Raw genomic sequence first — 13,723 nt, forward strand, 5'->3', positions numbered from 1 at the left:
TGCATTGACTTTGTTTGTCAGTGGATCACAAAAGGTGGTAACATGATCTTGTAACACTGCAACCATCATAAAGTGAGTTAGTTGCTTAGTGTCTGAATTTTGATCACATGGCCATGGGGATGATGTTAGGGTCGTAAGTGTTAAAAATGGTCATAAGTCATTTTTTCAGTGCTGTTGTAACTTTGAATGGTCACTAAATGAACGGTTATAAGTCAAGGACTACCTGTACATTGCACTAAAACATATTCCACAAATGATTATACTCAAAGACCACAAGTGTCACAATGTGAAACAGAGTTTTCTTAATGGGTTTTTAAAAAAAAATGTTTTACAGAATAGTTTTTCAGAATTATCAGCATATCCTGGCCTTAGCATTTTCTGTAAAAGAGATCAGTGAAAATCCTCAGATCCTACCCAACGTCACGCTGGGCTTCCACATTTTTAACAGCAATTTTAGTCCAGGCTGGAGTTACTTTGCCTCAATGTTGCTGCCTTTCACTCAGGGAAAATTCATCCCTAATTACAAGTGTGGTGTCCCCCAAAATTTGGCTGCAGTTATTGGAGCACCTGACATCGCTCTTCACATGGCAACTGTATTGTGCATCTATAAAGTTCCTCAGGTAAAATGTGCTAAAGATACATTATTTATATAATATTTATATTCTTATTAATTACATTATTATTATTCTGCCATACCACCCCAGTTATGTATAGTTTTCTCTCTAAAAAGGAGAACATTTTCAGATTCCTAGATATATATTTTTAGATAGAATAGAATTCCTTATGAATAGAATTCTTTATTGGCCAAATGTGATTGGACACATGTTGGTGCATATGCTCTCAGTGTACATAAAAAAACAAGATACATTTGTCAAGAATCATAAGTTATAACACTTAATGACAATCATAGGGTACAAATAAGCAATCAGGAAACAATTGATATCAATATAAATTGTAAGGATACAAGTCATAAAGTTGCAGTCCTGCAGTCATAAGTGGGAGGAGATGGGTGACAGGAACAATGAGAAGACTAATAGTAATAGTAATGCAGCCTTAGTGAACAGTTTGATTGCGGTGAGGGAATTATTTGTTTAGCAGAGTAATGGTGTTTGGGAAAAAACTGTTCTTGTGTCTAGTTGTCTTGGTGTGCAGTGCTCTATAGTGTCGTTTTGAGGGTAGGAGTTGAAACGATTTATGTCAGGATGTGAGGAGTCTGTAAATATTTTCGCGGCCCTCTTTTTGACTCATGAAGTGTACAGCTCCTCAATGGAAGACAGGTTGGCAGTAATTGTGTTTTCCGCAGTTCTGATTATCCTGTGAAGTCTGTGTTTGTCTTGTTGGGTTGCAGAACCAAACCAGAAAGTTATAGAGGTACAGATGACAGAAACAATAATTCCTCTGTAGAATTGTATCAGCAGCTCCTTCGGCAGTTTGAGCTTCCTGAATTGGCACAGAAAGAACATTCTTTGTTGTGATTTTTAATGATGTTTTTGATGTTAGGTGTCCATTTTTGGTCTTGAGATATGATAGAACCTAGAAATTTGAAAGTGTCTACTGTTGATACTGTGTTGTCTAGTATTGTAAGAGGTGGTACTATGGGAGGGTTTCTTCTAAAGTCTACCATAGTTTCTAGAGTTTTGAGTGTGTTCAGTTCCAGATTGTTCACACCACAATTTTTGCTTGATAGGATCAGCAAAATTGCATGAATTATGAGTAAATATGAATAGACAGTGGAGGTATTAGTTCTAGGAAAAGATATTTACTGATAACTTAAGAGTGACATCTTGGTTGATATTCCTAAATAAAGACAACTAGCTGCATAATATTTCAGTATATAAGAATAAGGATACTCAAAGATTCAAATAAATGCACACATTTTGGAAGCTCACATAGACCTTTGAAATTGCATATGTTTATCTTTCTGTAGTTGACCTATGGCTCTGCTCCAGTCATGGATGAAAAGACCCAATCAATTTTCTTCCAACAAATGTTTCCGGAAGAATCGCACCAGCATAAGGGTCTCCTGAAGCTATTGTTGTATTTGGGATGGATCTGGATTGGAATTCTCATGGAGAAGGATGAGAAGGGAGAGAGATTTGTAGAAGAGGTGCTCCCTACATTTTCTGAACATGGCATCTGCATTGAATTCATAGCAGAGTTACCAAATGTAGCTTTTTACAGTGATTTTACTGATTTCATAGACACAGGACTACATTTATACCAAGTTCTTATGAACAGCACAGCCAATGTGATAATCCTGTATGGTGAAATTTGCTCCATATCATATCTGAGAAGTTTCCTCCAGTTTTCAGAAGTGGTGGATATACCAAGAAAGGCAAAAATCTTGATTACATCCTCTCAAACAGATTTTACTTCAAACTCTTTTGATAAATCTTTGGACATCCATTCCCTACATGGTGTTTTATCCTTTTCAGTTCACACAAAGGAGGTTCAAAACTTCCAGGATTTTTTTCAAAACCTAAATCCAAACAACAACCAACATGATCATTTTCAAATAGATTTTTGGGAACAGGCATTTGAGTGTTTCTTCTCAAACTCAAAAATTGAGACCTCTGAGAAGAAATGTACTGGACAGGAGAGGCTTGAGACCCTTCCCACATCTGTGTTTGAAACACACATGAGTGGACAGAGTTACAATATTTACAATGCAGTCTATGCTGTGGCACATGCTTTGCAATCTCTCGCTCTATCCAAACCCAGGGAAACAACAATAGTGAAAGAAGTACGGCAATATTTCCACAATCATATGTGGTGGCAGGTAAGCCTGCTAGTGGAATAACCACAATCTCTCCATAAACTCTAACAAATAATATCCTCTACGCCAGGTGTTGGCAACCCACGGCTCCAGAGCCATGAGCAGCTCTTTGACCCCTCTTCTGTGGCTCCCTGCCGACCTTGTTGAGCAACCTTCTCTCCACTTGAGACACTGACCCAACCCAGCCATGGCTGATGTCAACCTTGCTAATATGAAGGGTGGGAATAGGATCCAGGAGGAGGGTACAATGGAAAGGAGGACAGGCCCGAGTGAGCACCAGCCACAGTGGCAGCTTCCCTGAAGCCGACATTCCTTCAACTCCTTCTCACATGATCCCTGGCTGGCTATTGGAGAGCCAGGAAGGTGTGCATGAGTGGGGATACCATCCCCAAGTGAGCAGCAGGGCTCAACCAAAGCACAGTGAAGGTGCACTAAGGAGGCAGGTATACCGGGTGACCATCTTTGCCGAAGGCAATCTGACTTTGTCCAAACCTGATCCCGGGGTGAGCATGTGAGGTTTAGCAGGGCCAGCCCCCTTTTCACATTGCCCTGAGCTTCTTTAGTCCTTTAGCTGGCAATATATCTGTTTATAGAGACCTCCAAAAAACTGTCAATCCCAACATGTAGGCCAAACTAAGAAACCCATTCTATGTATGTTGGCACTATTGCATGTAACAGTTGCATTCAGTCTGTTTATCCCTTCCTCACATTCACATTGTGTGAACTATGTTTTCCTGAAATCCCAAAGGTACTGTTTTCAAGAGGCAATTGGATTTTCTGGTTTTTTTTCAGTAGTGGCATATTTTATATCTACTCACTTTTGGAATCATTCTTATGTTTTGAACAATTAATTCTGCCTGATTCTGTCTTTCTTTCTCTCTCTTTGACTGTCTCTATATTTCAGGTTCATTCTTTTCTGAGAAGTGTCAGATTCAACAATAGTGTTGGCGAAAAAGTCTCCTTTGATAAAAATGGAGAATTCATTGGTGGATATGATATAATCAATTGGATCACATTCCCAAACCAGTCCTTTCTTAGGGTCAAAGTTGGAATGATAGATCCCACAGCTCCACCAGACAACTTCTTCAATATTTCTTTAGATTCCATCACATGGCCAGTAGGCTTTAATCAGGTTAGCTGTTTGATTCTAAATTGGTCTGTCTTCATTCATGTAGCATAATATATATATAGTTCCAGAGCATCATCTCTGAACATCAGAGTGTTCCAGAGCATCATCTCTGAACTAATCTAAGAACATATGTCCTGGGGAAGAAAGAAATATCTATAAGAATATTTACCTCTCTAATCCTTGGCATAGAATATTGTATCCTTTACTTTGGCACTCTATGAGTTATGGACTATGGTTTTGATATAGATATAAAATACAGTGTATTTCCCTTCATCAGTTCATAATTAAGACATTTAACTGGCCAGCATAGAAATTGTCTCTGGAGAAAGTGGATGATGGTTTTGGAAAATACCAATATTGTAGGTATTTAATGAATGATAATTTCACAACAAATACAACTAAATAATATCATCACATCACTTTTGCTTATCAATTCATATTCTGGGAAATGGAACGATCTGAATTCTACCTAAGATTTCAGAACATTGAAGAGGAGAAAGGAAAGAATTTAGCAGGGAAGATTGCGGAAATCCTCTCAGAAGTCACAGAAATATGTAAGGAACACAATATAGGTGGAACTGACAAGACATTTAGAGTACATACAAGATATGCAATGAAAAATAATCTGTTCAGAGAGGTACATGTAAGATTCATTTTAAAAAATTCTAAAAAATGAAATATTGCAAGCAACACGAAGTACCATAATCAAATACAAGTCTAGAGAGATAGTGGTATTGAAGCAAATTGCAAGGAAGGTTAGAGAATTAAGAAAAGAATACCACTTCCTGACTAAGAGTCCGATTAAAGAAGTGATGAGTTTTAGATGTCTGTTTCCATTTTGGTAAACTGGCAAGAACAAAGACACAGATTAGATACACTAGAGAAAGGAGAATTATTCTATGAACAACATATAGAAGCATAGGAGGGAAAGTTGGTAAGAAAAGAGGGAGGAGCCAAATGCTAGGAAGCTAAAGGGAAAGATCAAGGGAAGATGGAGAAAGAACAGGAAGAGAAAGAACTAAGAGAAGGAGCAAGGGCCTAAGGAACAGAGGAAGCTGAGAATTTAGTTGACTAAATTAACTAAATCTATAAACCAATGACATGGAGGAAGAAATAAAAGTAATCTCAATTAACATAAATGAGATTTAGAGATTTAGAGATTTATTAACATTTATAGGCCGCCCTTTTCCCTGAGGGGACTCAGGGCGGCTTACATAAAATCAAGGGAGGGATATACAAACAATAACGTAAACAAACATAGAATAAAATAATGAGCAACATTCATTCATCATTCGGGAGGGGCAATTATCTTTGTCCCCAGGCCTGACGGGCTAGCCAGGTCTTAAGGGCTATGCGGAAGGCCTGGACGGTGGTGAGAGTACGAATCTCCACGGGGAGATCGTTCCAAAGGGTCGGAGCTACTACTGAAAAGGCTCTCCTCCTTGTAGTTGCCAGCCGGCACTGGCTGGCAGATGGAACTCGGAGGAGGCCCAATCTATGAGATCTAATTGGCCGCAGGGAGGTAATTGGCAGAAGACGGTCTCTCAAGTACGCAGATCCACTACCATGGAGGGCTTTATGGGTGACTAATAGCACCTTGAAGCACACCCGGAGATCAACAGGTAGCCAGCGCAGCTCGCGGAGGATAAGTGTTATGTGGGTGAACCGAGGTGCACCCACAATCACTCGCGCGGCCGCGTTCTGGACTAGCTGAAGTCACCGGATGCTCTTCAAGGGCAGCCCCATGTAGAGCACATTGCAGTATTCCAGCCTAGAGGTCACAAGGGCCCGAGTGACTGTTGTGAGGGCCTCCCGATTCAGGTAGGGTCGCAACTGGCGCACCAGGCGAACCTGGGCAAATGCCCCCCTGGTCACAGCCGTCAGATGGTGGTCAAAGGACAGCTGTGGATCCAGGAGGACTCCCAAGTTGCGAACCCTCTCTGAGGGGTGTAGAATTTGACCCCCCAGCCTGAGCGATGGAATACTGGCCGAATTGTTGGGAGGGAAGCACAACAGCCACTCGGTCTTTTCCGGGTTGAGTACAAACTTGTTAGCCCTCATCCAGTCCATAACGGCCTCAAGGCCTCGGTTCATCACGTCCACCGCTTCATTGAGTTGGCACGGGGCGGACAGATACAACTGGGCATCGTCCGCATATTGATGGTATCTTATCCCGTGCCTGCGAATGATCTCACCCAGCGGTTTCATGTAGATGTTGAATAGTAGGGGGGATAAGACCGAACCCTGAGGCACCCCATGTATTAGGGGCCTAGGGGTCGATCTCTGCCCCCCCACTAACACCGACTGCGACCTGTCCGAGAGGTAGGAGGAGAACCACCGCAGCACAGTGCCTCCCACTCCCACCTCCCGCAGTCGTCGCAGAAGGATACCATGGTCGATGGTATCGAAAGCCGCTGAGAGGTCAAGGAGAACCAGGATGGAGGGATGACCTCCATCTCTGGCTCTCCAAAGATCATCGGTCAATGCGACCAAAGCGGTTTCTGTGCTGTAACCGGGTCTGAAGCCTGACTGGAAGGGGTCGAGATAACTTGCTTCCTCCAAGGACCGCTGAAGCTGGAAGGCCACCACTTTCTCAACAACCTTCCTGAGAAAGGGAAGGTTGGAGACTGGACGGTAGTTGTTAAGAATAGCTGGATCCAAAGATGGCTTCTTTAGGAGGGGTCTCACCACCGCCGCTTTCAGTGCGGCGGGGAAGTTCCCCTCCCGAAGAGAGGCGGTCACAACCGCCTGGATCCAGCCTCGTGTCACCTCACTACTGTTAGTAACCAGCCATGAGGGACACGGATCCAGTACGCAGGTGGAGGCACTTACAGCCCTCATGGCCTTGTCCACATCCCCGGGGGTAACATCCTGAAACTCAACCCAGAGATGTTCCACCTGATCCTCTTGTGCCTCGGCTGGAACTGCGGGGATGGAGTCCAAGTCCGACCGAAACCGAGCAATTTTGTCCGCTAAGAATTGGGCATAATCCTCAGCTCTGCCCTGCAAGGGTTCCCCCGCTTCCCTTTTATTTAATAGGGAGCGGGTTATCTTAAACAGGGCGGCTGGGCGGGACTCAGCGGACGCAAGAGCCAAGGTGGCGCAGTGGTTAAAAGCAGCACTGCAGGCTACTGCTAGATCAGCAGGTCAGCGGTTCAAATCTCACCGGCTCAGGGTTGACTCAGCCTTCCATCCTTCCGAGGTGGGTAAAATGAGGACCCAGATTGTTGGGGGCAATATGCTGACTCTCTGTAAACCGCTTAGAGAGGCCTGAAAGGCCTATGAAGCGGTATATAAGTCTACTGCTATTGCTATTGCAACCAAGGTGGCTATATAAGATCTTTTCGCTGCCCTAAGTGGACTAAATTTGGCAATAAAAAGAACATTAAACAAATTAAAGAAATTGAAATTGGACATTATATGCTTGCAAGAAGTACATATTAGAATTGGGGCTGCCCCTGAAGAGTGTTCAAAGACTACAGCTGGTCCAGAACACAGCCGCGCAAGCGATATGGGGTGTATCTAGATACACCCATGTTACACCTATCCTCTGTGAGCTGCACTAGCTCCCCATTGGTCTCCAGACGTGCTTCAAGGTGCTAGTCGTTACTTTTAAAGCCCTACATGGTTTAGGACCTGGCTACCTGAGAGACCGCCTCCTGCCACTTACCTCCCAATGACCAACAAGATCGCACAAGTTGGGCCTCCTCCAGGTGCTGTCAACCAGACAATGCCGGCTGGAGGCTCCCCGGGGGAGGGCCTTCTCTGTTGCTGCACCGGCCCTGTGGAATGATCTACCCGCTGAGATCCGGACTCTTACCACTCTCCCGGCCTTCCATAAAGCCATCAAGACCTGGCTGTTCTGGCAGGCCTGGGGCTGTTGATTGATATCCAGCCCCGCTTAGATGGAATGGATGATGTGGAGTTTTAATATTGTATTTTCTATTTTTAAATTTTAAATGGTTTTTTTTTTGTCTTTTTGTGAGCCGCCCAGAGTCCCAATGGGAGTGGGCAGCATACAAATTTTATTAAACTTGGAAACTTGGAAACTAGAAAGAAACACAGAATTTTTTTGGAACAGGTAAAACTAGGTAATTGATACACAACTCTGACTGACCAAAGTAAAAAAGAATAGCACCATATATTAGAAAGACAATTCAATCAAATATAATTTTTGAAGATGGGGAGGGAAGAATATTGATGGTGGAGAGAATGATGAATTTGAGAAAGATATTATTAAGGGCAATATGGTTTAGGTTTTTAGGTTTTATTGGGATTTATATGCCGCCCTTTTCCCTGAGGGGACTCAGGGCGGCTTACAACCACAGGGGAGGGGAAGTGCAAGGTCAAAACAAAACAATTGGTGAACAAAAGAAAATTAATAAAACACAACTTTCATTCAGCAATCAAACACTCGGGCGGGTGATTGGAAACCTATTCCCAGGCCTGCTGGGAGAGCCAGATCTTGAGGGCTGCGCGGAAGGTCTGGATCGTGGTGAGGGTGCGGATCTCCATGGGGAGCTCGTTCCATAGGGTCGGGGCAGCAACAGAGAAGGCTCTCCTCCGTGTGGTCGCCAGTCGGCATTGACTGGCTGATGGGATTCGGAGGAGGCCTAGTCTGTGCGATCTAATTGGTCGGTTTAGGGAGGTAATCGGCAGAAGGCGGTCTCTCAAGTACCCAGATCCACTACCATGGAGTGCTTTAAAGGTGGTCATTAGTATCCTGAAGCGCACCCGGAGACCAACAGGTAGCCAGTGCAGCTCGCGGAGGACAGGTGTAACGTGGGCGAACCGAGGTGCGCCCACTATCACTCGCGCGGCTGCATTTTGGACTAGCTGTAGTCGCCGGATGCACTTCAGGGGCAACCCCATGTAGAGCCCATTGCAGTATTCCAGTCTAGAGATCACGAGGGCTCGAGTGACTGTTGTGAGGGCCCCCCGATCTAGGTAGGGCCGCAACTGGCGGACCAGGCGAACCTGGGCAAATGCCCCCCTGGTCACAGCTGACAGCTGGTGGTCAAAAGTCAGCTGTGGATCCAGGAGGACTCCTAAGTTGCGGACCCTATCTGAGGGGTATAAAATTTGACCCCCCAGCCTAAGCGTTGGTATATTAGCCAAATTATTGGGGGGGAAACACAACAGCCACTCGGTTTTATCCGGGTTGAGCACCAGTTTGTTAGCACTCATCCAGTTCTTAACGGCCTCCAGACCCTGGTTCATCACGTCCACCGCTTCATTGAGTTGGCACGGGGCGGACAGATACAATTGCGTATCGTCCGCGTATTGGTGGTATTTTATCCCGTGCCTCCGAATGATCTCGCCCAGCGGTTTCATGTATATGTTAAATAGTAGGGGGGATAAGACCGAACCCTGGGGTACCCCACATGTTAGGGGCCTCAGGGACGATCTCTGCCCCCCGACTAACACCGACTGCGACCTGTCCGAGAGGTAGGAGGAGAACCACCGCAGAACAGTGCCTCCCACTCCCACCTCCCGCAGTCGTCGCAGAAGGATACCATATACACCCAAATGATAAGCAAGAAGATTTTTTTTGGAAAACTACACAAAAAGATAATAGAATATGAATACCAAGATATATGTATATCAGGAGACTTTAATACAATTGTAAATAATAGAATAGACCATAAATCCAGAAAGATGAACAAGAAGCTGAGAAAAAACCTGCCCAAAAGATTTTTCACAATGGCGGAAGAATTAAATTTGCAAGATGTTTGGAGACTAAGACACCCGAAAGAAAGACAATATACTTTCTACTCAAACAGACACTTGCCCTGGTTAAGAATAGATATGATGTGGATGTTTAATAAGGACATGGGCTGATCATAATCCAATAACAATGACTTGGAAGGGACAGAGGAAAAAGGGGAGATGGACTTTAAACTCGAGAATATTAAATGAAAAACGTTTCCAGACGTTTTTGACAGAACTGATATATTTCTTCCAAGAAAATAGAAAGGAAGACGCATCGTTACAGAATGTATGGGACACCTGTAAAGCATATATCAGAGGCCTCATAATAACATACTTAGGGAAAAGAATAGGCAAAACAAACAAATTCAAAAAAAGTTGGAATTAAAATATAAAAATTCAGAGACCGAGCTGCAGAAAAACCCACAAAACAAAAAAGTAAAAAAAAATGTGCAAAAACAAACTGAACTTGATAGAATATGAAGTTTTGGCAAACAAAATAAAATCGGCAAAACAAAACTTTTTTGAAAATGCAAATAAACCACGACATTGGCTGGCTTATAATTTGAAAAAGGAAAGAGAAAAAAAGCTGATAAGTCAATTGGTGGATGAAGAAAGGAATCTACAACATTCAAATGGAGAAAAGAAAAAAATAATTGAGAACTACTACAAGTGGGTACCAGAAGGGAAAATAAGACAATTCTTAAAGAAAACCAGAATAACTAAGATACCAGAAAAATTTAAGAAGGCACTAGAAGAAAGAATTACGATGATGGAGATAATAAAAGGCATCAAAAGGCAAAAGAAGGGGAAAACACCAGGACCAAATGGATTACCGGCAGAACTGTACCAAACACTACAAGAAGTATTAAGCAATGCAATGTTGAAACTGTTTAATCATTTACTAAAGGAAGCAAAGATACCAGAGGAAATGAGCAAAAAGAGGCCCATTTTTCATCAAAAAAATTGCATGCATAGCCTTATGGAGGTTCCGGGGGGTTGGGGGGGCAAAAATGGCCCATTTTTTGCTCATTTCTGCCCTCCCCAGCCCCCAGGAGCTCTCTGAAAGCCTCCATAAGGGTATGCACAGGCATTTTGGTGAAGGGGGTGGGGCTTTGGAAGGCAAACAATGCTGTATTTGATGTATAAGATGCACCCAGATTTTCAGCCTTTTTTGAGGAAAAAAGGTACATCTTATACTCCGAAAAATATGGTACAACTAAATGATATCATCTCATCACTTTTGCTTATCAATTCATTTTTATTATTTTAATTCTACTTTAACAGTATCACTCTGAGCGTTTCTTTTGCCCTCTATATCTTAAAACATTCTTCTTCATTTATTGACAGGCATTACCTTTATCCTTGTGTAATGATCCTTGTGAGGTAGGATACAACAAGGCTAAGAAAGAAGGGGAATCATTTTGCTGCTATGATTGTCGTGTATGCCCAGAGGGGAAAATATCAAAGAAGAAAGGTAGGAAAATTTGAAATATAATGGGACTAAGACATTGTAAAACACTGCCTGTAATCAACTGTATCTGTTCTTTTTTAGATATGGATGACTGCTCGCCATGTCCTATAGATCAATATCCGAATCCTGAGAAAAATATGTGCATTCCAAAGCGGATCACCTTTTTGTCCTATGAAGAACTCTTGGGGATCAGTCTGACTGTTCTTTCCCTTTTCTTTTCTTTAATGACAACTTTGATCATCACAGTATTCATTAAACACAAAGACACTCCCATCGTCAAAGCCAACAACCGGATTCTCACGTATATACTCCTACTTTCCCTTCTCCTCTCTTTCCTTTCTGTCTTTCTATTTGTTGGGAGACCAGATAAGGTTTTTTGTCTCCTTCGACAACCAGCTTTTGGCCTCATCTTTTCTATAGCAATTTCTTGTGTATTGGGCAAAACCTTTGTTGTGGTTCTAGCATTCATGGCCACCAAACCTGGTTCTAAACTGAGGAAATGGGTGGGTGGAAGAATGGTCAGCTACATTATTCTTTTCTGCTCCTTTGTTCAAATATGTATTTCTGCTGCATGGTTGATAATATCCCCACCATATCCAGATTTTGATACACAGTCAATGTCTGAAGAAGTCATCTTGGAGTGCAATGAAGACTCTGTTATGTTCTGCTGTGTTTTGGGCTTTATGGGTTTTCTTGCTCTGGTTAGTTTCTCTGCTGCTTTTCTAGCTAGGAAGTTACCTGACAGCTTCAATGAAGCCAAATTCATCACTTTTAGCATGTTGGTCTTCTGTAGTGTTTGGCTGTGTTTTATTCCAACCTATCTAAGCACTAGGGGAAAATACATGTTGGCTGTGGAGATCTTCTCCATGATCTCCTCCAGTGCTGGATTATTGGCGTGCATCTTTCTTCCCAAGTGTTTTATCATTGTGATGAAACCTGAACTGAACAATAAACACCAGCTCATGAAAAGGAACTTTTGACAACTCTTTCCATTTGCTTCATATCATTTATATATAGATTTTGGAGATGTTTTCCACTTGCACATTTAGAATAATGAACAACATGAAATTATATTTGAGTTGTTATGTTGCAATATTTACCCTAAACCTGATATTTGGATAGGAAAGAACTGTGTTCTTCCTTATGGAAATCAATTACACACACACACACACACACACACACACACACACACACACACACACAAACACACACACAATAAATAATAGTACAAATTGATTTATTGATATATTTCAGCATGCGATGGTGATCTCTGACTAAATATATTGGTTAAATGTGAATAATAAATGTGTCTGTATCTTAATTCATATGCTCACTAGAATGTGTAGAAAAAGTGGGATTGCATACAAATAAAGCTGTTTACATATCCTGTGTAATGGTCATTACAAAATGATATTGGGTTTCCTTCTTCATAGGTAGAAAACTTTGAAGGTCCCACCCTCCAACTCTGTTATTTTGTTTGTACATTTTGAATGCTCAGCAATCATCCCACATTTATGGCTGCTTGCAGTATCTCACAGTCATGCAAGCATCATTTATGATTATTGTTTGCTGGAAACTTCCAGTGATCTGTGAAATGACCATCATGACTTATGACCATGAGTCTGCACTCAATTGCAGTCAGAAATTGGGGATTTCCTTTACTCCGAATGTTACTTAAAGAGAGTAATGGTTTGAGCCCTTATGGCTTATTGGTATGCATCTTTCTTCCCAAGTGTTTTATCATTGTGATGAGACCTGAACTGAACAATAAACATCAGCTCATGAAAAGAAAGTTTTAACAAAGTAACATGGATGGAAGTATAATATTTTTATATTTGTAAATACTGAATAGACCAATTGTAAATAAGCATGGCGGTTATGATATTTAACTTATATTTTAGTATGTATGGCAAAGACATTGCCAGGATGTTTATACTGTGTCCAATGTCTTAATGTGTGTTTAATTAAAAAAAAACTTTTTTTAAAAAAAGGATTGGCTCCTTGTTTAGTAGCTCCAGCCCCTCCATCCATTAGTGGGAGTCCAAGCGCTTCACTGGGCAGTGAGTGCAGCCTTGGCCGGCCTCCTCAGCAAATGATAACTTCTCAAGAGGCCCCTTCCCTTCAGGGAAGCCTCCAGAGAGTGAAAAATGGCCTCAAAAGAAGGTCAAAGTCAGCTGGCCAGTGCACACATGCACGCTGGAGTTGACAGGGCAACGCCCTAACAAATGGCTCTGCATGCCACCAGTGGCACACGTGCTATAGATTCGCCATCATTGGCCTATTCAGTGCCTATTGTCCAGCACTTATTACATTCTTTGGGCAATGGGAAAATCTTCGCTAAATTAGATTTAGCCCAGGCTTATTAGCACTTCCTGTGAACAGGGACACTACTGAAGCCCAAATTATTGTCACACATAGAGGAGCTTTTAAGTGCCATAGCCTCCAATTTGGCATAAGTGTAGCCACTGCGATATTCTAGAGCTTAATGGAGACGTTTCACAGAATACCAGGCATCGCCCCTTGTTTTGATGATGTCCTGGTATGCACAGCAATTCACATTGAGCTGCAGGAGCATCTCAGGGCAGTCCTTCGAAGTTCCAGGATGCTGGGTTAAAATTAAAAAAGGAAAAATGCC

At 42.3% G+C, this 13,723-nt stretch overlaps 1 protein-coding gene across 1 annotated transcript; it reads left to right on the top strand.

Annotated features, from left to right (window-relative positions):
* Positions 1 to 482: 482 nt before the first annotated feature.
* On the top strand, positions 483 to 12,068 carry LOC148046468 (vomeronasal type-2 receptor 26-like). The gene is made up of 5 exons (XM_087714761.1): positions 483 to 620; positions 1,928 to 2,779; positions 3,681 to 3,908; positions 10,965 to 11,091; positions 11,170 to 12,068. The coding sequence occupies exons 1-5, from the start codon at positions 483 to 485 to the stop codon at positions 12,066 to 12,068; spliced, it is 2,244 nt and encodes a 747-aa protein (XP_087570887.1).
* Positions 12,069 to 13,723: the final 1,655 nt, after the last annotated feature.

This window comes from Thamnophis sirtalis, unplaced genomic scaffold (genome assembly GCF_051295495.1).
Source record: "Thamnophis sirtalis isolate CommonGarterSnake01/CBP01778 unplaced genomic scaffold, rThaSir2_p1.2 scaffold_4, whole genome shotgun sequence".
NCBI classification, from domain to species: domain Eukaryota; kingdom Metazoa; phylum Chordata; class Lepidosauria; order Squamata; family Natricidae; genus Thamnophis; species Thamnophis sirtalis.